A 25,355-nucleotide genomic window follows, 5' to 3' on the forward strand; every position below is an offset into this window, starting at 1 on the left:
CCTGCCTATTTTGACGTTTCAATATCAATATGACAACAAATCAAAACTCTGGTAGCAAACAACTGGCAGCGGGTGTCAAACTGGTTGAGCCGCACCCTTGGTATCATCGCCGGCTAATTCTATAATTCCTATTTTACCCCTAACCCATCCAACCATCCAGTGGATTTGCGGCCAGAGCAGAGGGGTAAAATAGGCAGAAACAAAATCTTTAAGTCTCGCTTCGAACCCATCGCCCCGCACGACGACGGCGGCGGGCGCCACGGCTACACGACTCCGCGCGGGTGCGAGCGGCGGCGCCGGATTCGTCGGCCATGATGCAGAGCTCGCTCGCGCGGCCGTTGCCGCGGCCCCCGATCCGGCCGGCCTGCGGGAACCCTGTCTGCCGGAGCCGGCCCGGCTCGGTCTCCGTGGCCCGGTGCCGCGCGGAGGCTGCGCCGCCGGCTCCGGCGCCGGCGGCGCGTAGGGCGGCGGGGCCGTACACCGGGAGGGACCCGGAGGTGAAGAAGCCGGCGTGGCTGCGGCAGCGTGCGGCGCAAGGGGAGAAGTACGCGCGGCTGCGGGAGTCGATCGGCGAGCTCAAGCTCAACACCGTCTGCGTCGAGGCCCAGTGCCCCAACATCGGCGAGGTACGCGATTCAGTCGTATCGTATGGGACTAGAGCAAGGTGATCCTCGCGAGCAATTTCTGCGAGAACAGCTAAATCCTTTGCTCCTGGGGCGCAGTGCTGGAACGGTGGGGGAGGGGCGGGCGGGGAAGGCGACGGCATCGCCACGGCGACCATCATGGTGCTCGGTGATACCTGTACGCGCGGCTGCCGTTTCTGTGCCGTGAAGACTAGCAACAAGCCTCCACCACCGGATCCCCTGGAGCCTCTGAACACGGCCTTGGCAGTTGCAAGCTGGGGGTATGGTAACTTTGCCTGTTCGCTCCATCTCCAGATTAGCCATTTATGCCTTCCGAATTGTCTGAGTTACTGATCGATGGAATGATAGTTGTAGGAAGGAACAGAGATAACAGTGCATTTTGTTAAGTCTGGAAGTAAAGAAAATCAATGCACATGCACTTGTTTGTGTGGCAAAATTAGTACAGATTGTCTGACAAATGTTGCTCTTTTCAGAGTGGACTATGTTGTACTGACCAGTGTTGACAGAGATGACTTGCCTGATGGTGGTAGCAGCCATTTTGCGCAGACAGTGAGAGCTTTAAAGGTTTACTACCTTATGCCTTGTGTTGACAGAAGTTGGGCATTTATTTGTAGAAGTTTCATGCTGAAGTTTTCTGAATTTCCTATTCAGGAGCTCAAACCTGGGATACTGGTGGAGTGCTTGACCTCAGATTTTCGAGGTGACCTGGAGGCTGTTTCAGCTTTGGCCAACTCTGGTCTGGATGTATTTGCGCACAACATCGAGACTGTGAGGAGCCTGCAAAGAATTGTTAGGGATCCTCGAGCAGGGTAATGTGATTCACTGATTTTACTGGCACACTATTATATCCTGCTTAGGACTATTTGTACATTTATAATTTAGAGAATCAATAACCAATTCACCCAAGGCATTACCCTAATGAAATTACTTCCTACTGGAAAGGAACATCTAAACTGTACCTAGTTCCAGATTTTCATTTACACTACAGGTACATGAAATCTACATAATCCAAACTTTGAATAATATCCACATGCACATGTTGCATGCGCTTTTCTGTTAAAAGTTAAAACTAATTCCATGTGGTTTACTCTATTCAATGGAGTACCATTCTATTCAGGTTATTGTTTTTTACAAGACTGATGTGCCCAGTCATGTCTTAAACTGACCTAAAAAGACAAATTAACACTGCGTTCGAGTATTCTGTCCCTGGCATCAATTTTACAGCTTGACTATATGATCATTCTCAGGCTATTGGTGTGTCTTAGTTTAAGTGATTCATCTTAAATTCGCCCCGAGTAAAAATGAATCTAATTATTATTGAGCTATGCATACTTTACAGTGTAATAGTGCTTATATATAGGTTGCAAATTGTTGTCTCTGAAGTGTAAACTATATTGTAGACTGTAACATTGCAAAATAAAAACAGCCATAGATATTTTCTATCTGATGACCTGCATATTCCTTGCTGTATTTATTGTATGAGACATAACAATAGTTTTGCAAATATCAAAGCTTTGCAATCTGTTTGATTGGTGAGTTGCGGTACTCTTATTTATTTCTGAACGTTTCTCGCATCATAATCTTGGGAGATGATTTATTTTGCCTGATCAACTACCTTTCCCTTAGAATCTGTTCGAAGGAAGTATAGTGGTAGGATATAGTTTATCCGGTTTATCCTCGATTTTGCGCATACACTATATTTCTAGTATCTCGTGGCAATGTGCAGTTAATAACTTGTACTATGCACAGTTCTTTTCCTCATATCCTCTGGCATTGTAAGAATTTTTCTTACCTCATTCTTACAGATATGATCAGAGCTTAGCTGTTCTGAAGCATGCAAAAAGTTGCAAAGAGGGTATGATAACTAAGTCCTCTATCATGCTTGGTCTTGGAGAGACTGACGAGGAGGTGAAACAAGCCATGATTGACTTAAGGGCCATTGGTGTTGATATCTTGACACTGGGCCAGTATTTGCAGGTTAGCCCAGTACCCACACTTTATCATTAGTCAAGAATAACTGGTCAGTCTTTGATGCAAACCATCTGCTTGATCTTACAGCCCACTGAAAGACATTTGACAGTAAGGGAGTATGTAACTCCTGAGAAGTTCCAATTTTGGAAGGAGTATGGAGAATCGGTGGGTTTCCGCTATGTTGCTAGTGGACCCCTGGTAAGTGCTACATCTAATTAGTGGGACTCTTCAGTTGTCACCCTTAAAATTGTAAATACAAATAGGAAATTGTAGTACTGTATAATTTGCTCTGACAAATATCAGTATGATGCATGAGTAAAGTTCTGGAAATTTAGTGAAGAACACAGCTACCAGTGCTATTATTATTTGTTGTACGATTCTGTAATCGACTAATATGTAGGAATGTTGGATAACCAAGTCAGTGTCTTACATGAGCTTATTCTCTATTTTGTGATTTTTTTTTTCAGGTTCGGTCTTCATATCGTGCAGGAGAGCTCTTTGTCCAAAATTTGGTCAGGAATAACAAACCTAAGCTACCTGCTTCATCTTAGGCAAGTAACCTTCGTACAAAGACCATCGGATTCTTTCTGTGCCTATATTTGTAGCAGCAGAACAAAAAGGAGGGCAACATAATCATTCTATTCTTCAGAAAGTCGATCCCTGCCTTTTTCTTTTGGATATGCATACACTGATATACACTTTCGATTTTTGCTGTAGTTACCCTCTTGAATAGAGAACTTGAGAGGGCAATTTTCATTGTTGTATCATTTCTTTTGATGCCATACACGGAAGCAATTGTAAGAATAGGTGTCAGAATGAAGCTATATATCCCCTTATCGTTGATTACGCGATGCTTTATTCATCATTTGGCAAAAGTAAAAGAGAGCAGAAAAACAAAGGAAAAAGGCTGGAGGAAACAAAAGATGCAAGTACTTTATTCCCATATCCATAGCTAGGATGATTTTGATTCATGACAAGCAGACAGTACGCATCTCATGATAAGCTCGCCAAGAAGTAAGAACCCAAGGTGGTAGAGAACATGAAATCATCTTTGCATTTCGCATTGCCGGCTATAGGCTACAAAGCACCTGGGTTCTGAAGCATGCGAGCACAGGAACCGTGATAGTCACTACTCACTGCACGGCATGCGACAAGCGTGCGAATAAGAAGAAAAATATATTCTTCCGTTTTGCCTCGGTGTCGTTCGGACATAGGGTGTATTTTGATAATGGGAAATGAGGGGTGGGATTGAGATTGGGAAATGAATGAATGGTTAGGATTAAATGGAAGGGGGAAAATGAATGGTTAGGATTTAAAGATGTCTTATGGTGGGTGGGAAATCATTTCCCTATCCCATTTGCCAAACATGGCCCTACATTTTTTTAAACGACTTATACCATTGAGAAGTTTCATATTAATATAGCTGTGGGAAAAAAAAAGATTACAATCCTGAAATATTATAACCGGGAAAACCCTGTTCTTGGTAAGTTGGTATATGTATTATCCATTCATCCCACATTTCCACATAGTGCAATTACTGGCTTACTGCAGTAACGGCACTACACTTCATTCCAGCAAACAGCTACAGAAGTGGGGAACAAAAGTGTAACACTGTAATTGTTGGTTAGCAATGTGCGGACTGCCAGGGTCATGCGTTTGTGGGCTTAGAGAAGTTTAATAGTATAGCCCACTACTAGCTCCAATTCATTTATAGTCAATATAATTAATTTATACAATAGTTACTTATTATGCTATTAATATATGGTCTCATCTGTTATACACACTGTGACTTGGAGTCCGTGCTGTAGCTAGCTATAAATTTGTAGCCCGCTACTTCTCTCTCTCATCTCTTATCTTATTAAAATATGTTTATATAACTGGCTAATAGTATGCTATTGTACCCTATAGCTGGACCAGTCGCCAGTGTGCATAAAAGGCTAAAACTCGAGTAGTACAAAGTGGTTAATGAAATGACCTGTGCAGGACATGAAGTTCTCATGAACGATGAATCCCATCTTGCCATCTTGCCAATGAATGCATTGACATTGCAAGTGTGTGTGTGTGTGTGAGAGAGAGAGAGAGAGAGAGAGAGAGATTGTGTATCTCAACTGGGCTAAATAAAGTCACAGCTGACAAGAGGCGGCTAGTTAGTCAATCGTACGAGAGTGCGATTTACAACGTGGCCGGCCACTACACGACCGTACGGTGAACGACGCCAAAAGTTGTTGCTGCTTCCTTTCCTTTCATATCCCCTCATATATATACAGTGTTACTAGTAAAAATCTTCACACTGCTTCAGCATCTTCGTGTACAGGTTCCCTATGATTCACGCTTGAAGCCGTGAACGATTCACATCTTGTCGTCTTCGTTTCACTCCTGTCTGGTATGGCCGTATGGTACGCCAGCCCACCCAACCGGTCCAATGACAGCGAGGATCTCCATCTAAAACCGATATATCACATCAGTAAAAAGCTCGTGACATTGGCATTAAAACGTTGCTCTTTTCCAGCCAGAGGTGAGAGGCCCAGAGAACATCTGAAGCCACCACCTACTATTGACCTACCTTCCCTTCTCACTTGCGACTTCACTGACTTGCCACTTCGCCAGCGCAGCAAAGAGGACGGACGGACGGACCACTGCGCTGCAGGGTGTGAGATCCATTTGTCCACCGTCCACGGAGAATTCAGCCAAACCGGCCCGTGATAATCGAGTGACAGGCGAGTCCGCGAGAGTGTACCGCATACCTAACCCCCATAGCCGGCGGAAACCCCGCCGGCCGCGTCTCCTGGAAAGCTGCAGCCCGGCGTCGCGTGGGGATGCGCGTGAGCCGAGGACGTAAAAAAAGGCCAAGATTTGCCAGCGTGCGTGCGCGCGCCCGCCCACCCACTTCCCGCTCCCGTCGGCTGCCCGCGCAGCACAGCCGAGCGGCGCGGCGGCGCAACGAGGATTTTGGCTCACGCACGCACGAATACCGTGTCACGTCACGTACAGGCACGCAGACTGGTACGTACTCTCGCCGATGGCCAACCGGTTGTACCGCTGTAGTACTGCGACGGAGACATGCCGTTGGTGGTGTCTTAATCCGGACCGTTTTGGTGGGTATAGACTAGTACTGTACTGTTATTAGCTGCTTTTTAAGCCTTTTAGCCGGTCCGTGTCAGTGTTATCCAACGGTTACCTCTCGCAACGTCTCCCACGCGGGCACGCACACCTGTCGCCACACATGCCCGCACTGTTCGACGGCCTCTACATTACAGCCGACGCAGACTAGGCGTTTGGTTTGGTTTGTGGCCTATATTGGCCTTACCAATATTTAGCAATTTCAATAGTATTTATTGTCTATTTAGTTTGGAGCCAAATTTTAGCATGACTAAGAAAATAGGCTATTTTAACAGTTAATTTAGGCTATTTTGGCTTCAATCCAAACACAATTTTACCTTTATCAAAATTAGCCATGCCAAAAGTTACCAAAATTTGACATTGATAAAAATTGGTAAGGTCAATTTAGACCACAAACCAAACCAGCCCTAGATTAGCAGCAGATACCACCACTAAAGTGGAATTGAGAGACATTCTCTCCCGTGATCGAATCACCAGCAGCATCCCCTAATTCCGAATCTTTAGCCGCGCCGAGGCCCCACCGCACCGCCCGGAACCGAGGAGAAAACAAGGCGGCGAACCTGCAAATTATAAGCGGTTGGATGCATGCGGCCGCGGCGTGAACCGGACTGACCGGATAATGCTCGCCCTGCAGCGAAGTGCAGCTTCGGCTTAGAAAAATCGTACTGCTAGTACGCATGCAGTAGTGTATAATCTGCATCCGAGTGAGTGCGTGCTATGATGAAGTAGGAACAGATTATACTACATACTACAGAAATTTGCAAAGTCGGTAGCCCGCGGATATGAAGGAATCTTGGCCGATGGGGCGATCATGTCGAGCGTGCAAGCCAGCTTTATTATGTTTGCATGCTCGTGTTGGTGCAGCTACGATGGTCTTTCCATTTTGTATGATAAACTTTGGCTTGAAAACTACCAAGTATATAATTAACTAATTAAAGTGGTGTTTATGATCTGTAAACATTGTTTCTCCGCCGGTGTACGTGCTCTCGAATAATTCATGCCATGAACAATTGCCGGACATGATTGGCCAAGCTTTAGCCCGCCGACTCACTATGCGCAATAATTCCAGCCCCTTTAACCCCTTTCCGTCCCTTTTCTCCTCGTCTGCTTCTGCACACAGCTTAGCTAGTAGCTAGCTGCCCTCTTCGTCAGAAACACCTCACATTTCGATCGATCGATCGATCGAGCCGGTCAGGATACGAGAATGGACCAGCTCGTAGCGCTGCACTACGCTTCTCTGCAGCCGAGTGGTGGTGGCCGGCCGGGCAAGCAGAAAGCAGAGGAGACAGCAGTAAAAAAAAAAAAAAAGGTGACCTTGGCGCCTACCGGCTACCATAGTTCAGTGCTACCATCATCTACCTCCCAATGGAGGCCATGAAATGAAGTGTTTGCACTTTTCAAGTTGTTAATTAGGACCACAGTAAAGATGCAGCAAGCTAGCTAGCAGCTGCTGCAATGCCATTGTCACCTACTCTAACAGTGTTGGTGAGTCGCTTTTCCCAGTTTTTTTTTTAAAAAAAAAAATCTGGTTGACTGGTTGCTGGGAGCCGAGAGCAATGCTGGCCCCAGGTGACCAGGAGTGCTTGCGTAGTTTGCTCATTGATCTACTACTACTCATCACGTGATCACGTACTCCAATTTCTTGTGGCCTGTGTTCTGTCGCCATCGGTTAGTATCTTTGGTTGCATGTTAACATGCCTCACACTCTCCCTCAGATCTCTTTCTTTAGGACAAAAAGAGAGAGAGAGAGAGAGATGGACAAAGGTTCTTGGATTGTCTCGTGGTAGTACATGATCAAAGTCATTTTGGTTTGGGGAGGCTCAAACTTCGTTTTTTTTTTCTGCTAATGCCTTTGCTATGTCTTATCCCCATTTTCAGAGGTGGATTAGCAACAGGGGTGGGACGGCCTTGAATTTAGGGTCTCTCGGTTTTGTGCTTTGGATCCATGAAACTTTTGGTGATGATTATTGGAGATGTGCACCATTGGAATAGATGATCAACGAAATCATGAGCTGCCGGCGACTACTGAAGCACACCACGGTTTTTATAATCGGTCATCGACAAAGTGCAGTCAAAGTGCACACCGAGCAGCATTATCAATTGGACATGCCTGGTATTGGGCTTCAAAGCTCAAAGTGCTGGGTTATAAAAGATAAACTGGGACCGGCGCTGAACGTGGCCAAGATCCTTTGCGGTTGGAGAATTCCAACTGGAAATTCAGGCTTTGCATGTTTCAGTTGAAACTCTTAAGAGTTTTGTGTTAAACATGTATATAAAAACGATTACAGTTTAAAATTTAAAGTTATATTAGATGTTCAAATAGAATTAGAGTCGCCAATATGGTCAATCAAGGGTCATGATATCTAAATACATTGTAATATGTTAAATCAAGAAGTGGTGTTCGTAATAAGTTTTCCGGTAATTCAGTTTTCAGCTTAAACCTTATTAGTAACAAATATTGTGTCTTGAGATCGTCATCAGTTTGGACTTTTCTATGATATTTTTTCTATTCAGCTTATTAAGGTCGGTGCCAGTTTTTATAACAGAGACAATATTAGATTAGTAGGTAGGAGTACATGTTAATAAGAGCATATTAAGGTCAGTTAGCTTTCCACCTCAGCTGCTGATAATTGAGTAGCACTAGACTAATAGAACATGTTAATAAGAGCTTGAATGGTAAGAACAGTGTTTCACATAGTGGAAAGACAAGATTCTGAAAAACCTGCAGTTAGAATCTGGAAAACAGTTTTTTCGGGTAGACAATGCAGCATTACGTTAAGATCAGTACTCCAGAGCGATTAAAAAACTGTTAGAAAATTCTAATGAGCCCAGAGAATTGACCGTTGGATGATGTGCACGGATGATGCGTCGCTCTGGGCCAACCCATTTAATAATCCATTGAAATCATGGGGTATGGATTTTTTTTCCGTTTGTGACATAGCAGTACAGCAGTACAAATCAATAAAAACGGAAGAGAAAAATCCATAGCGCCTAGCACTGTTCTACAGCCTGTTCACTCTAGCTGCAACAGTGCAAATGCAACGCTTGCACATACAATTCCGTTACAGCACGCCCGTTCTGACCAGGTGCATGAGTAAAACAATGGTCACGGACTTCATGATCATATACTGAATTAGTACTACTCCCTCCAACCTGATAATATTACTTAATATTTTGGATAGAAACATGATCTTCAAAGCCAATTTTGATCACTATTTTTTATTACAATACATATAGAAATATCAATAAGTATATGATTTTATCAAGCACTTTTTAAAATCTCATATGGTCACCATATTTATAAGACATATTTCAAAAGTTATTTATATAGTAAGACATTTAGAGTTTGATAATAACCTTGTTCAAAATGATACGAGTAAGTATTATTAGGCCGTGTTTAGTTTCAAAGTTTTTCTTCGAACTTTCAATTTTTCCATCACATTGAAACTTTTCTACACACACAAACTTTCAATTTTTCCATCACATCGTTCCAATTTTAACCAAATTTCTAATTTTAGCGTGAACTAGACACAACCCTTAGTCCAAAAAGGAGCAGTAGCAGCAGTTGTTGTTGACAGTAGTACTCCACTACTGATCTTGCAACGCGAGGTACACAGAAGCAGTACACCGGCAATTTCTGTTGTCTGAAACATCGGGATATTAGCATAGCACTGCACTGTGAACTCTGGTGTCATGTGCCGCAAGCAGCGATTCGATCAATCTCCGTTTTACCACAGGAAGGAGCGATCTTTTCCACCACCTTTCTTCATCGTACTCTGGCAGTAAAAATGGACTGTAAAATGGCTTCTTCCAAGAGAAGGCCGGAGTACCACACAGTTCACGAGGTAGTGGAAAACCGAGGCCTCGCCTCGTCTGCCTCACTCTCTCTGCAACGCTGAGCTGTGTGTTTTGCTCTTTAGCTGAGAGGAGAGACGCAGCAGCTGTGTCAATTCATGTTTGGACTCCATAAGTTTCACTTAAAGTTTTTAGCATTTTCAAACAGTATAGATTATTATTTAGACTTTTAGAATAACTAATAATTATTACTTCCTTCATTTATATTATAAGTTGTTCTTTTTCTAAAACAAACCTCTTTAGCAGTTTGATTTTATGAAAAAAAATATAACAACATTTATAACATTAAATTAATTCTATTACATCTAACATTACATATACTTTAATAGTTTCTTTGTTTTGTGTTATTTATAAACTTGATCAAACTTAAAAAAATAATTTTAAAAAAATCAAAACGACTTATAATACAAAACATAAGTAGTACTACATGATAAAAAAACAAATTAGAATTTAGCAGTTGCTTCCATCTCTGCTAATAAACAAATCTAATATAAAATACTATGACGATGGATCGTAATTTCGTATTACATGTTTATTTTTGACACGAACCGAAGTTTTAAAATCAAATCAAAGTAGGCATAAAAGGGGAGGACCGGAGGAGTGCGCTTTTCTGGCTTTCTGCCTCGCTCTTTATCGGGTGTGCTCGCTGCTCGTCTTTGTGCCGCAGCTCAGCCTCAGTGCAACCCACTCGCTCTCTCTCACTCTCGCCGCGGCTTAAAGCGCACACGGCACGGCGGGGGCGGCGGCCACTTCCACATCGCCATTAATGAGCCTGGAGCAAGCCCCGTAGGCCGTAGTAGTAGTGCTACTAGCTTCATCAGCTCCACCTCGCTCGGAAGAGATCGTCTCGTCGAGCGAGGCCCTTTTTGCTCCCCGAATGGATTCTTGCCGCAGCTAGTGTTTCTTGGCGATTCTTGCGGCGCTTTGGGAGCTGACCGGTGAAGAGCTCTCTTTGAGGCGATGGGTTGGGCGTGGCGGAGGGAGCAGTGGGCGGTTGCATGGCTGTCCGTGGCGGTTCTTGGGGCGGCGCTGGTGGGCGCCGCCGGCGCGTTCGAGGAGGGCACGGCGGTGTACATTGTGACCATGAAGCAGGCGCCGGTGTTCCACAAGCGCCTCGACCTGGAGAGGTTTGGGAGCAGCAGAGTCGCCGGCGGCGGCGGCGGCGGCGGGGGGGACACCCCGTCCACTAGCATCCTCATGAAGCCAAGGTTTTTGATGGTTTATTACTCCTCTATGATTTGGTTTTGCTCTATCTTTACAGTTTATGCGAAATATGTATGTACGATTCAGTTTGGGTGAGAATCTCTCCTTTTGGGGGAGGAGTTTTTGGGTGATTTTGATTGGTCTATAGTGAAATGTTAGAGATGCTACGTCATTATCTGCCGACAGCTCGGTTCATTGGTGTAGTTGCTGCTAATATTGGGAAGGCTAACCCACTATTGCAGTAGAAATGTTTGGTTTTTTTAACACACAAAAGATATGGAATTTAATACCAACATGAACAATGTGTGTGCGGCTGTGCTGCTAGCGTGCTATTGATGATTCTGTACTTTACTGTTTATCTGACAAGTTTTTAGCAAGTATTTTCCCTTGCTTGTCACAAATTAAGTTTTCGTTTTTTTGCTCACCAGTGTTGTAATGCAGGCATGGTCCAGCCCAACCTATGAATTATGGCTTGTACTTAGTTCGTCTTCAAAATTCACTCTTGAAGAGAACACTGAGAGGAGAGCGCTATATAAAGCTCTACAGCTACCGCTATCTGATTAATGGTTTTGCTGTTGTCATCACTCCTCAGCAGGTATCATTTTTTTCTTTGATTCCACCACTTTTGCACCTTTGTTCTGTAACGTCACATTACAAGTTTTTTTAAGTTGCATTTCAAAAAGAAGTTCTGAAATCTTCAGACTATTAGATGCTGCATCAATGTTCTCGAAAGAAAAGTCCATGGCAATATGAATTATGGCGTGTTGATATCTGCTAGGTTACATACACTGAACACTTATGATTTTGCTTCTACTGCTATCTCTCTCTAAAATTTGCTATGTTTTAGCATGTTAAAATGTTGTACCTTGTATACCCTTGGTTGTTTTATCATCGTTCTCAAGAACCTGTCAGGTTTATTGCATGATTGTTTAGATTTGGTCACTTCTCTAAATCTCAACTGATTTTTATAGCACTAAAAAATATCGAAGCTATTTGGATTGACAATAAGGTTTTAACTGGTTTTCCTTGCATTAAAATTTAAAAGGCAGAGAGGCTATCTATGACGAAAGAAGTGGCAAATGTAATGTTGGACTTCTCAGTTAGGACGGCAACAACTCATACCCCTGAATTCCTTGGTTTGCCACAAGGAGCATGGGTTCAAGAGGGTGGCCCACAATGTGCTGGTCAGGGTGTTGTTGTTGGCCTCATCGACACAGGAATCGATCCAACTCATCCCAGCTTCGCAGACGACTTGATAACTGACAGTTATCCTGTTCCTGCTCATTACTCTGGCATTTGCGAGGTTACAAATGATTTTCCATCTGGATCCTGCAACAGAAAACTTGTGGGAGCTAGGCATTTTGCAGCCTCTGCAATAACCAGGGGAGTGTTCAATGCCTCTCAAGATCATGCTTCACCTTCTGATAGTGATGGTCATGGGACGTAAGTACTATCTGCTGATTCACCCTTTAAAATTATTTGAAGGAACAAGAATACGAAGCCATTACCAATCTACTACTGGTTTTGTTACATTGTCCAATCACGCTTGCAAATTTTAAGTAAAATAGTAGCATTCTTGAGAATTCATAGTGCTACAGTAGAGTTTTCTTATTTTTCTTGTTTGACTATCCAGTTCTGCAGCTTCTGCCTAAATTATTCATAGATATTTCATTTACATTTTTCACTCCATATGTCATTGTGGCTCTTTTTTTTTGTCAGCATATCTGTTTTCTGATATATTTTTTTTGTACATCGTACAGCCATACAGCATCCATAGCAGCTGGTAATCATGGAATTCCTGTTGTTGTGGCTGGGCATCATTTTGGGAATGCAAGTGGAATGGCTCCTCGTGCACAGTAAGTCCATTACCTTTTTCTGCGGAGACATATAAGATCCACTTTATTCCCAAATGTTAATGACAAATTAATTTCCAGCATTGCTGTCTATAAAGCTCTGTACAAAAGCTTTGGAGGGTTTGCTGCTGATGTAGTAGCTGCAATAGATCAGGTAATGGTTTACCTGCAAGCTAACTATCTTCTTTTGATTTAGCACAAATTAATACCACATTTTAGAATGCTACAATGCATATGGGCACATTGTGACATTTTATTGATGACAAGTCATTCATCATATTGCAGGCAGCTGAAGATAATGTTGATATAATCAGCTTATCCATTACCCCAAATAGAAGGCCTCCTGGACTAGCCACCTTCTTTAATCCAATTGACATGGCTCTTCTTTCAGCTGTAAAAGCTGGCATATTTGTCGTGCAAGCTGCAGGAAATACAGGTCCTTCCCCCAAGAGCATGTCATCATACAGTCCATGGATTTTTACTGTAGGAGCATCTGCCCATGACAGGGAATACAACAACTATGTTGTACTTGGCAACAATCTGACCATTACAGGAGTTGGCCTTGCTCGTAAGTTCCTAGTAGTATTTTCCATTGTGCGCAACTGCACATGGCTGGTGTTGTTTGATTCTAACTTTGTGTTACTCCACAAATACAGCTGGAACAGATGGTGATTCCATGTTCACTCTAGTTGCTGCACCTCATGCACTGAAAAACAATGTAGCCAGTCCTACTGAAATGTCCCTAGGGGAGTGCCAAGATTCAAGCCACCTTGATGAAGATCTGATAAGGGGAAAGATACTGGTCTGCAGCTATTCCATACGATTTGTACTTGGCCTGTCGTCTGTGAAGCAAGCTTTAGATACTGCAAAGAATGTCAGTGCTGCAGGAGTTATATTCTATCTGGATCCATTTGTCATTGGATTCCAGCTGAATCCAACTCCAATGGATATGCCTGGACTTATAATACCATCATCTGATGACTCTAAGGTATGACAGCCAAAGCAAGAGTCTTGTTATTACTCATCCTTGCTGATATGAAGAAAATTAACAAATGTGATGCAACATTCTCAGGTATTTCTAAATTATTACAATGAGTCCCTTGTGAGAGATGAGACCTCAAACAAAATCGTCAGCTTTGGTGCAATTGCAAAAATACTAGGAGGCCAAAATCCAAATTATGGTATTTCTGCCCCAAAAGTAATGTTTTATTCTGCCAGGGGTCCTGATCCTGAGGACAACTCACTGGCCAATGCTGATATCCTGAAGCCAAATCTGATAGCACCTGGCAGTTCCATTTGGGGTGCTTGGAGTTCTCTTGGATTGGACTCTGCTGAATTTGCTGGTAACTTGACAATTTACCTACTTTCTAATCTTGTTTAGAACATAAGTTTTATTCTTTGAATCATCAGGCATATAAAATAGCAATAAAACAAAACAGTGGCATGCATTTTCTGTTTTTTTATCAGTTCTATTAGGTGCTAAAATACCTGTTAATGAGAGAGCTTATGTCTGAATTGAAGATTCAGCCTAATTTTTTCCCCTTCAATAGTACCATGAATCATTTGTAGATTACGGTTGGCATTGATTTGTGCCAACAGTTGTTCTGCATTTTTGTTAGTCCATTCCCTTTACCTCGCTGATAGAGTGATAGAGCAAAATTTTATGTAGAAGTAATCACAGAAAGCGCTACATGATTTCACTCTTTAATTGTGCATTTTAACACCTAAGTTTAGGTCATGCTCTAGACATAATGCTTTACAGAAAAGGTTGTATAAAAACTGTTCTAGTTATTGTGGAAGCCCTTAATAAGATGTTCGTTTAGCATTAGAATCCAACCTATAACATCTTCTATTAATAAATTTGCTTATATAATAATTTTTTTCTTACATAGATTAATTGAATAATTATGTTGTTTTTGACTTACTGTCTAGGTGAAAGTTTTGCAATAATTTCCGGTACAAGTATGGCTGCACCACACGTTGCTGGGCTTGCTGCTCTAGTCAAGCAGAAGTTCCCTTATTTTAGCCCTGCAGCTATAGGTTCTGCATTATCGACTACTACAAGTCTCAGTGACAGGGAGGGGAATCCAATCATGGCACAGAGAACATACGGCAATCCAAATTCAACTCAATCTCCAGCTACACCTTTTGACATGGGAAATGGATTTGTCAATGCTACTGCTGCTTTGGATCCTGGGCTCATATTTGATTCCAGTAAGTTCAACTGCCATTTCTTCTGTTTATTTTACTATTATCAGTACCTCTACCTTTGGTAGAGTTCACTGGGGCCTATGTTATACAAACTCCGTTCCAAAATATAAGCATTTTTTCTATGCATTTTTCAAAATGTATCTGATGCTTCTATCTGGAACGGAGGGAGTACCTGATAGTATGAATACAAACTAGCAAGTAGCAACAGCAATATAGCTTGAATGTCATACATGCAATGCAACATTTTTTCTCACTATAAAGTCAGACTGAAATTCTCAGTGTAGTTTAGTAATTATTCAATCCTGACAGCGGCATGACTTTACAGGTTACGACGATTTCTTCTCCTTTCTATGTGGCATAAACGGCTCTGCTCCAGTAGTGATGAATTACACCGGCAACAGCTGCAGCTCCTCCGCCATGACAGGGGCTGATCTGAACCTCCCCTCCATCACCATTGCAGTGCTCAACCAGTCAAGAACGATAACAAGAACTGTAACCAACGTGGCGAGCGACGAGCGCTACACGGTCAGTTACAGCGCCCCTTACGGGGTCGCCGTCTCCGCGTCGCCGGCCCAGTTCTTCATCCCCAGCGGGCAGAGGCAGCAGGTGACCTTCGTCGTCAACGCCACCATGAACGGCACCTCCGCGAGCTTCGGCAGCGTCGGCTTCTACGGCGACAAGGGCCACCGGGTGATGATCCCGTTCTCAGTTATCTCCAAGGTTGTGCACGGTTCATGATTTGACTGATGGAAGAACGCTGTAATATGGCAAAGGATCTGCCTGATCCGGCGTATGCAGCGGGGGTAACTTTGACTGCCTGGGGCTTAACCTGACCGGAGATTTTTTTGTTGATCTTGATGTACATTTTGATGCATGTCGGTGTAAGTAAGATCAAGATGAGTGAGTGGCTAATATCTGTAACTGTAAAGAGAATGGTGTACCGGACTCCGTCCTTTCACGAATGAGAAATCATGCTTTTTCTCAATTTTCTTGTCACCATGTTAAGTAGAAGAATGCACTTTGCATATGAGAATAATTAACTTCTTTTTGCCACTCATACCACTGGTGATAAATGATTTGCCCCTAGACTCACATATTATAGGTATATGAGAGCCCACGTATCATAAACACAAATCCTTAATTATCAAAAAAAAAAGTTAAATGTCACATACTCCCCCCGTCCCATAATATAAGGGATTTTGAGTTTTTACTTGTACTATTTGACCACTCGTCTTATTCAAAAAATTTGTGCAAATATAAAAAACGAAAAGTTGTGCTTAAAGTATTTTGGATAACAAAGTAAGTCAAAAAAAAAATCCAAATTTTTTTTGAATAAGACGAGTGGTCAAACAGTGTAAATAAAAACTTAAAATCTTTTATATTATGGGTGGAGGTAGTATGATATATGGCGCCTGCTAGCTCGCAAACTAGAACAGGAGGAATATATTATGTTAATGAATTATTGTACTCTCTCCGTTCCATAATATTTGCAATCTAGGATAAGATGAGACTATCCTATCTTATTTTAGGACTACGAATCTTAGGTTAAAACATTATGGTATGGAGGGAGTAATTGGTTTCAACAACGGGATGGTGGCGCAGTTGGCTAGCGCGTAGGTCTCATAGCTATTGAGTGATCCTGAGGTCGAGAGTTCGAGCCTCTCTCACCCCAAAAATCCGAGAGAGGATGAAAAAGTTCTCGTGACTACTTTGGGTCCGTCACACGTCTGCCCATAGCAGATGATAGAGCAAAACTGAGCTTGGTTCTTCATTTTTACAATATTATTTTAAAAAGTTCTCGTGACTACTTTGGGTCCGTCACACGTCTGCCCATAGCAGATGATAGAGCAAAACTGAGCTTGGTTCTTCATTTTTACAATATTATTTTAACAATGTATTTTGCCATGCCATGCATTTAGGATTCTCAAAACGTACTAGGAGTAGAAAAGGAAACATGATTAGTTCTTTTTCACAATTTAATTTTAACAATGTATTTTGGCCATGCCATGCATTTAGGATCCCATAGCAGATGATAGAGCAAAACTGAGCTTGATTTTTCTTTTTTACAATATTATTTTAACAATGTATTTTGCCATGCCATGCATTTAGGATTCTCAAAACGTACTAGGAGTAGAAATGGAAACATGATTAGTTCTTTTTCACAATTTTTTTTTAACAATGTATTTTGGCCATGCCATGCATTTAGGATTCTCAAAACGTACTAGGAGTAGAAAAGGAAACATGATTAGTTTTTTTTCCACAATTTTATTTTAACAATGTATTTTTGCCATGCCATGCATTTAGGATTCTCAAAACGTACGTACGAGTAGAAAAGGAAACATGATTAGAAAGTCCTAGGTCCTAAAACACGACCGTTCCCGACACGCAGCATGTATTACTATCTCCCCATGGTGCGGAGAGGTCTTTTTGTCTTTTTTGCAAATTGCAAACGCCTGGCGCTGGCCACGCAAGAACTCATTTACGCCCTCCGGTGCGTGCTCTCTTCGGCCTTCACTACCACCAGGAACATCCTGTTGAGCTCGTCGGCCGCCCTGTCGCCGCCAGCGAGTACCCGCGCGCAACGGCCGGTGCTCGCGTTGCATTGGGAGATTCGAGAAACGATTGCCCCAACGTTTCGCCCGTGCAGATGTAGTGCAGGCCCTCGCTCGCGTGGCAGCGGAGCACGAACCAAACCAGCGATGCAGCGAGTGGAGCACACGTTCGTATTAGCGCGCTGTTGGCCTACCATGATAATATGATTTTAGCGTGCTGGCCGCCACCTCGAACACAAGGGGGTGGTGGCGCAGTTGGCTAGCGCGTAGGTCTCATAGCTATTGAGTTATCCTGAGGTCGAGAGTTCGAGCCTCTCTCACCCCATATGAAACCCAAGTGATGATGAAAAGCTCTCGTGACTACTTACTTTGGGTCGTCACACATCTGCCCATTTCAGATTATAAAGCAAAACTGAGCTTGGTTTCCCTTTTTTTTCCACAAACTAAGCAACAATGATTTTTTGTTACCCCGATTGTAGTGCAGTTATTTGCACGTATATTTTTTTTTAAAAAAAATGGCAGGTGAGCTCCAGGGTAACAAAAAAACATCGAGACGGCACTTCATCGTCGTCCTCATGAGCGCATTCCTCCTGCTCTTTGTTGCAGGCGCTGACGATGCTCGGGGGCACATCCGCACATGCGCACAGCCATCGCCAGTTCGCCACCTACCCGTGTGCACACCACCACCATCGTCGTCGTTGAAGACTTGAAGAAGTCGATGTGTAAGCAATTGCACGCGTTATCAGTCCAAGCCGCCGACGAAGCTCGATGGCCTGCCAGCATGGCTGTGATCCATGTGAAGTTCGGGCGCCAGCAGCGGACCGGCGGACCCCCGCCATGGCCCATGGGGGAGCTCCATCACTCGGTAACAGTACGAGATCCAACTCGAGAAAGGTACAGACAGTAAACTGTGTTAATGCCGTGTGTTCCGTTGAGAAAGAGCCTCAGTCCTCAGGTACGGCAGAGTCTTGATCGGACGGTGTATCCCGCGTACTTCCTCCGTTGTATCCCGCTTACTCGCTCCGTTCAGACAACGAATCTAAACAGCTCTCTATCCAGATTTGTTGTACTAGAATCTCCTCTTAAGTTGTTTTTTTTAGTAAATTTCATCTTGAACCACTTATATTAACCAATGTGGCATAATGGGCTAGGGCTAAGTTTCTCTTTTCACTTAACGGTTAGCACCACCTAATTTTACCACCTTTTTCAGGTTGGACCAGGTTTACGGCATGGGAGGGATGCGTTTCGGCTTAATCCACGCGAGTAGCTGGTGTTTGCTCATGGTGGCAGTGGTGCGCAATACCAGTAGCGTGCGCGACACGTCGGGGTGGTCATCGGCGAGGGCGAGCATGTCGTCGTCCAGTGGACGCGGACTCTAGGGTAATCACGCTCGGCCCTGTCGCGCTCAAAACAATACTACGGCACATTTGATTACGTTGACAGGATATGAGACCACACCAGAACTATCCCATTCCGATCATGCATGTGAAAAAGAAAACAAAGGCCAACTATTCTATTTAGCATTAATCAAGATCCGATCTTCTCTTTTCTTGTGAAAATTTGACATGTTTCCGGTTACCAACCGAGGAACACAGATTAATTACTCTAGTTTTTTCGAAGAGCAGAAGAGGAATATTGATTATCCTCACAAAACCCAAATCTCATAGGAATTACTGAATACATTGCTTTGTTTCACTCTCCCAAGTCCAAGGGTCAAAACTTTCCTCCATGGATTGCTCCATGATCGAATAGCAGATGCATATACCTGTCTACCTTGTAAACCCAACAAGCATCCTATCAACGAGGCAGCCAACGACCCCAGTGATTCCATCCTCGGGAAGCCATCGATCGAGGTGGCATAGGCGTCCACCAGGCAGAGGCCCTTCGCCCCGGCCGGATGACGAGACTTGCTCCACCTTGGCGCCAGTGGTCGGTGGACCTAGACGGTGGCGTTTGTGTGTCGATTGTTGAGTTCACGCCGCTGCACAACAGCCGCGTGTGAACAAAGACTTTTTTGGGTTGGGAGGGAAGTACTCGTACCAGAGAAGGGAGGCGGAACTGTTGTCGAGGGAGCCCTCGCCGGAGCCCGTAGACGGGGATTGCCGGCTGCTAGTAAACGCACCTACTTGCGTGGCCGAAGCCCAGCCTAGTGGCCCAATCAGTAAACCTGGTCCAACTTGCAAAGGATGGTAAAAAATAGGTGGTATAAAGTGAAAAAAGTGACCCACCCCTAGCCCAATGTGCAACTGAGGTCAATATAAGTGACCCAAAATGAAATTTACTCCTTTTTTTGGATGGAGGAGTATGGCCGTATGCAAATTAAACAGTAACAGTAAATGCTGTATGGGACTTATCGCGGGGTCTATAGTGAGAAAAGGCCCTGCGCCACTAGCTTCTGGCCTTCTACTTGTCTACTTGATGTGGTCGGCAAAATTCTGATCAAACGACCCATAGATGTCCAATTCGATCCAAATAAGGAGGCCCAAGTAAGATAGTGCTGCTGCAGCAACTACAACGTCTAGTACTCGCTAGCAACGGTTGAGATGCATAACCGATAGCCGAACAGCTATGTTGTTCAATGCAATCCTAATAGCTGTAAAACAGACTACCGAATAGTCTCATCGCGCCGCCACTCATGGTAACGGAGAATTTAGCTCTTTACCACTTTTAGGTTCGTCACTTATCTAAATGCCCCTCTTAGATTTGCGCTTAGTAATTTACCACTAGAGAGAAGTGATTCCTTAACTATTTCCTACTTTTGCCTACGTGGAAAGCGACGTGGTCCCCACCCGTGAACCCCTCCCCTCTCCTTCTTCTCCACCTTCAGCCTTCGCACCCCCCTTCATCTTCGCCCTGAGCTGGCCCAGCTCAACTGCGAGTGCCGCCACCATCGTGGTCTCCTCTGGCGCCACGTCCCCGAGCCTCACGTCCTGCGCCACCGCTGTCCTGGTGATGAGCGTGAGCAGCAGCAGCAGCGCCGTCAGTGCGCGTGCGCCTCTCGGCCTGAGGAAGCAGCCGTGGCCCCATCGGCGTCATGGTCGTCGTCCTCCTCCTTGACGGCGTCCTCTGCCTCCTTCTCAGGAAGCTTGCGCAAGTGAAGCAGCTTTGACGGCGGCAAGAACCCGCGGCCGCCTCCGCCCACCCCGCCGCGGTGGTCGCCGGTTGCTGCCGCAAGAGGAGGTCGGCGTATAAGCAGCTATATGCGGCAAGGCGAGCCGAGGTGGAGGAGATACGGCGGCCGGAGGTAGAGAAGAAGGAGAGGGGAGGGGTTGACGGGTGGGGACCACGTCGCTTTCCACGTGGGCACGCCCCGATGGCTCGTTACGTAGACAAAAGAGGCAAATTGTTAAGAAATCACCTATCTCCAGTGGTAAATTACTAAATACAAATCAAAGAGGGGCATTTAGATAAGTAACAAATAGTTAAATACCCCGTGGTAACGGGCTAATCGCCGCCGAATCTCTCTTCTTCTCCTCCTTCCCTTTTTTTTCTTTAGTTATTTTCCTCCTTCTCCATTCCCGGCCATGTTCTTCAATTCCTGTCCGGCTCAGTACTTTGTGACACGGAAATCTGCTCTTGTAAAAGTTTAGGACTGTTTATCAGAATCTGGAGCTCTGGACACAAGGGGTGGTTGTGCAGTTGGCTAGCGCGTAGGTCTCATAGCTATTGAGTGATCCTGAGGTCTAGAGTTCGAGCCCCTCTCACCCCACAAACCTTGCCCTTGCGATGACGAAAAGCTCTTCGGTGGCAACTTGGGTCGCCACCATCGTCTGAACTCAGATGATCCGAGCGCACAATCCGAGCTTCGTTTTTTTTTTCTTTATTTTTTTTGAGTTTTTCTTTCCAGGTTTCTCGATCTAACAACCATCTGCCACCTGGCCATGATCAGTCGCGTCCGCGTCCGCGTCCGCCGCTCGCCGGTGGGCCCGTCTCCCGCACATGGGCACGATTCCCTTCCCCTCCCAACCGCGTCGCCGAAGGAAAGCAACAGAAAAATCCCGCGCAACCCGACCCCGAACAGGCTGCCACGACGGTGCGAGCTGTCCTCCATAACTCCAGCCATCTCCACGCTGTGCGCTCCCGTCCTCCCGCCCCCGTCCCCACCCGTCAGCCAAACCCATCCCACCACGAGGAGTGAACCAAAAACGCGAGCAACCGAGCAGAGCGAGGAGCTCGCTTGCTTTGCCGTTGCCGACGTCGCCCCCAATCTCCCGCATAACGCCGCGGCCGTAGTAGTCCCGAAACCTCCCTCCCCCACATTGCTTGTCTCCTCCACCTTGAACCCGAGTTTCTCACCCACATCCACCAGATCTGCGAGGAGGTAGGAAAGCTCGATGCCCGATCTGTGAAGCGGAAGCAGTTAGCTAGTTGTAGTTGAGAGCGGGGGTGGCCACAATGGGAAGCTCCAGATTCGTGCTCTTGCTCCTCCTCCTCCTCGCCGTGGCGGCTTGCGTCGCGCGGGGGCAAGGCGGCGGAAACTCGAGCAGCGCGGCGGCGCCGGCGCCGGCTGCGGGGGCGGGGCCGTTCGTGCCGCGGGACGACATCCTGCTCGACTGCGGCGCGACGGGGAAGGGGAACGACACGGACGGGCGGGTGTGGAGCGGGGACGCCGGGTCCAAGTACGCGCCGGCGAGCCTCGGCTCGGCGTCCGCCGCGGGGCAGGACCCCTCGGTGCCGCAGGTGCCCTACCTCACCGCGAGGGTCTCCGCGGCGCCCTTCACCTACTCCTTCCCGCTCGGCGCCGGCCGCAAGTTCCTCAGGCTCCACTTCTACCCGGCCAACTACTCCAGCCGCGACGCCGCCGACGCGCGCTTCTCCGTCTCCGTCCCCGCCGCCAACGTCACACTCCTCTCCAACTTCAGCGCCTACCAGACCGCCACCGCCCTCAACTTCGCCTACATCGTCCGCGAGTTCTCCGTCAACGTCACGACCCCGACGATGGAGCTCACCTTCACGCCGGAGAAGGGCCACCCCAACGCCTACGCGTTCGTCAACGGCATCGAGGTTGTCTCCTCCCCCGATCTCTTCGACATCTCCACCCCGAACCTGGTCACCGGGGATGGCAACAATCAGCCATTCCCGATCGACGCTGGCACTGCTCTGCAGACAATGTACCGACTTAATGTCGGCGGCCAGGCGATCTCCCCCTCCAAGGACACGGGAGGTTACCGTTCGTGGGACGATGACTCGCCATACGTTTTTGGTGCGGCGTTCGGGGTGTCCTACCCAAAAGATGACAATGTCACCATTGCCTACCCTAGCAATCTGCCGGAGTATGTGGCGCCGGTGGATGTCTATGCTACGGCAAGGTCGATGGGGCCGGACAAGAACGTGAACTTGGCATACAACCTCACTTGGATAATGCAGGTGGATGCTGGGTTCACATACCTTGTGAGGCTTCATTTCTGTGAGATACAATATCCAATCACTATGATCAATCAGCGGGTGTTCAACATTTACATCAACAACCAGACTGCTTTTCAGGGCGCCGATGTGATTGCGTGGACTAATAACAATGGGATCGGCAGTCCAGTGTATCAAGACTTTGTAGTGACAACAGTTGGTTCAGGGGCTATGGATTTGTGGGTAGCTCTCTATCCAGATGTCCAGGCTAAACCACAGTACTATGATGCTATCCTCAATGGACTGGAGGTGTTCAAGTTGCCGCTTAGTAATGGGAGCCTTGCTGGGCTCAACCCTGTTCCAACTGTTGAGCCATCGTTGGATGGTGGAGCAGTGAAGAAGTCAAGTGTTGGGCCTATTGTTGGTGGAGTGATTGGAGGTCTGGTGGTTCTTGCACTTGGATATTGCTGCTTTATGATCTGCAAGCGTCGGAGCAGAGTGGGGAAGGACACAGGCATGAGTGATGGGCATTCTGGATGGTTGCCACTTTCACTCTATGGCAACTCACACTCATCTGGCTCAGCCAAATCACATACTACTGGGAGCTATGCTTCATCGCTGCCATCCAACCTGTGCCGCCATTTCTCATTTGCGGAGATCAAGGCTGCAACAAACAACTTCGATGAATCCCTCCTCCTTGGTGTGGGTGGTTTCGGTAAAGTGTATCGTGGGGAGATTGATGGTGGAGTGACCAAGGTGGCTATCAAGCGTGGGAATCCACTGTCTGAGCAGGGTGTGCATGAGTTCCAAACTGAGATTGAGATGCTGTCGAAGCTCCGCCACCGTCATCTTGTGTCACTGATTGGTTACTGTGAGGAGAAGAATGAGATGATCCTGGTCTATGACTACATGGCTCATGGAACTCTTCGTGAGCACCTGTACAAGACCAAGAATGCACCACTTACATGGAGGCAGCGCTTGGAGATCTGCATTGGTGCTGCCCGTGGGCTTCACTACCTTCACACTGGTGCGAAGCACACAATCATCCACCGTGATGTGAAGACAACAAATATCCTCCTGGATGAGAAGTGGGTCGCGAAGGTTTCAGATTTTGGTCTGTCAAAGACTGGGCCATCGATGGATCACACACATGTGAGCACAGTTGTCAAGGGAAGTTTTGGCTACCTTGACCCTGAATACTTCCGCAGGCAGCAGCTCACTGAGAAATCTGATGTCTACTCCTTTGGTGTTGTGCTATTTGAGGTCCTCTGTGCTCGCCCTGCCTTGAACCCCACTCTTGCTAAGGAAGAAGTTAGCTTGGCAGAGTGGGCCCTGCACTGCCAGAAGAAGGGTATTCTTGATCAGATTGTTGATCCCCACCTGAAGGGAAAGATCGCTCCACAGTGCTTCAAGAAGTTTGCCGAGACTGCTGAGAAATGTGTTTCAGATGAAGGCATCGATCGTCCTTCAATGGGAGATGTGCTGTGGAACTTGGAATTTGCCCTTCAAATGCAGGAAAGTGCAGAGGATAGTGGAAGCATTGGTTGTGGGATGTCAGATGAGGGCACTCCCCTTGTGATGCCTGGAAAGAAGGATCCCAATGATCCATCGATCGAGTCAAGCACCACTACAACCACAACCACGTCCATAAGCATGGGCGACCAAAGTGTTGCTAGCATAGACTCCGACGGGCTTACTCCTAGCGCTGTCTTCTCACAGATCATGAACCCCAAGGGACGGTGAGCTAACAGTCTTTGCTTGTCACCTGCAGGCATTATTTATTCTTTAAACGTATTCGCATGAGTTTGTGACGTTGATTTTCTGTCAATTTATGGACCTGGAAGTCAGAGAGTTGTTCCATATTAGATATTTTTGTTTTGTGCTGTATATTGTCCATGCTGTGGTGACTTGGATACTTATTGGCTTTGTATTGTACTCTACCGCTGGTATTAACCACCAGTTGATCTCTATTACTGTATACGTAAGCTATGCGCAAGACCATCTTCATTTTCATTGCCTTTCTGATGTGTTTGGTCAGAGCCCAGCGTTAGTTAGCAGAGAGCCTGGTAGTATCACTTTTTTCCGAAAAAAATTCTCGTGTACAGGTATCATTGATTTGGTGTGCTATGTAGATGGTGTTTGTTGCATAAGCCATTTTCATGCATATACTGAAATACTGGACTATGATGTTTTTCTGATGTCATGTTGTTTTACAAGTATAAATCTAGTATAACACCAATCTTGAACTTTTATTCTATGTAGTACCGTTTTTTTTTATGCTGGTTTACTTCAAGCTGTATAGACGTTCAGGGTTATGGATTGTTGTCCACTCCGTGTTATCTTGATCTGGCGAACAATTTTTTCTTACTGATGCTTCTCTTCCGTTTGGTAGTTGATTAATTTTCTTTGCAACTGTGTTAATGAGAATTGAGAGGAACAAAGAATCAAACAATTATTCTCAGTATCCACCTACTTTTGAGCAAAAGGTTGAGCAAAAGGACTTCGGCTAAATGTTCACATCTGTCGGAAAAGAGAAAAACTCTGGTGTGATCTGTTTGGCTGTGGTGACAGCCATATCCAGCTAAATATCGTCACAATTCGCA

At 45.5% G+C, this 25,355-nt stretch overlaps 3 protein-coding genes and 2 non-coding genes across 5 annotated transcripts; all 5 read left to right on the forward strand.

Moving 5' to 3' along the window:
- The first annotated feature begins 251 nt into the window (after positions 1-251).
- On the forward strand, positions 252-3,883 carry LOC127763862 (lipoyl synthase 1, chloroplastic). The gene is made up of 7 exons (XM_052288663.1): positions 252-626; positions 723-904; positions 1,118-1,208; positions 1,296-1,453; positions 2,450-2,621; positions 2,703-2,813; positions 3,083-3,883. The coding sequence occupies exons 1-7, from the start codon at positions 312-314 to the stop codon at positions 3,164-3,166; spliced, it is 1,113 nt and encodes a 370-aa protein (XP_052144623.1). The 5' UTR covers positions 252-311; the 3' UTR covers positions 3,167-3,883.
- A 6,316-nt stretch (positions 3,884-10,199) lies between these two features.
- Positions 10,200-15,969, forward strand: LOC127752964 (subtilisin-like protease SBT2.3). The gene is made up of 10 exons (XM_052278419.1): positions 10,200-10,798; positions 11,235-11,388; positions 11,839-12,236; positions 12,554-12,649; positions 12,728-12,800; positions 12,932-13,214; positions 13,303-13,634; positions 13,719-13,989; positions 14,579-14,860; positions 15,183-15,969. The coding sequence occupies exons 1-10, from the start codon at positions 10,551-10,553 to the stop codon at positions 15,593-15,595; spliced, it is 2,550 nt and encodes an 849-aa protein (XP_052134379.1). The 5' UTR covers positions 10,200-10,550; the 3' UTR covers positions 15,596-15,969.
- Positions 15,970-16,444: 475 nt separating this feature from the next.
- On the forward strand, positions 16,445-16,529 carry TRNAM-CAU (transfer RNA methionine (anticodon CAU)). Its single transcript is given in 2 exon segments — positions 16,445-16,482; positions 16,494-16,529. It is a non-coding gene; the product is annotated as a tRNA-Met (tRNA).
- Positions 16,530-17,649: 1,120 nt separating this feature from the next.
- Positions 17,650-17,734, forward strand: TRNAM-CAU (transfer RNA methionine (anticodon CAU)). The gene is given in 2 exon segments: positions 17,650-17,687; positions 17,699-17,734. It is a non-coding gene; the product is annotated as a tRNA-Met (tRNA).
- Positions 17,735-21,480: 3,746 nt separating this feature from the next.
- LOC127777182 (receptor-like protein kinase FERONIA) lies at positions 21,481-24,765 on the forward strand. Its single transcript, XM_052303726.1, has one exon. The coding sequence runs from the start codon at positions 21,805-21,807 to the stop codon at positions 24,493-24,495; it is 2,691 nt and encodes an 896-aa protein (XP_052159686.1). The 5' UTR covers positions 21,481-21,804; the 3' UTR covers positions 24,496-24,765.
- The last annotated feature ends 590 nt before the right edge of the window (positions 24,766-25,355 follow it).

The sequence above is a fragment of the Oryza glaberrima genome, chromosome 1, assembly GCF_000147395.1.
Source record: "Oryza glaberrima chromosome 1, OglaRS2, whole genome shotgun sequence".
NCBI lineage: Eukaryota > Viridiplantae > Streptophyta > Magnoliopsida > Poales > Poaceae > Oryza > Oryza glaberrima.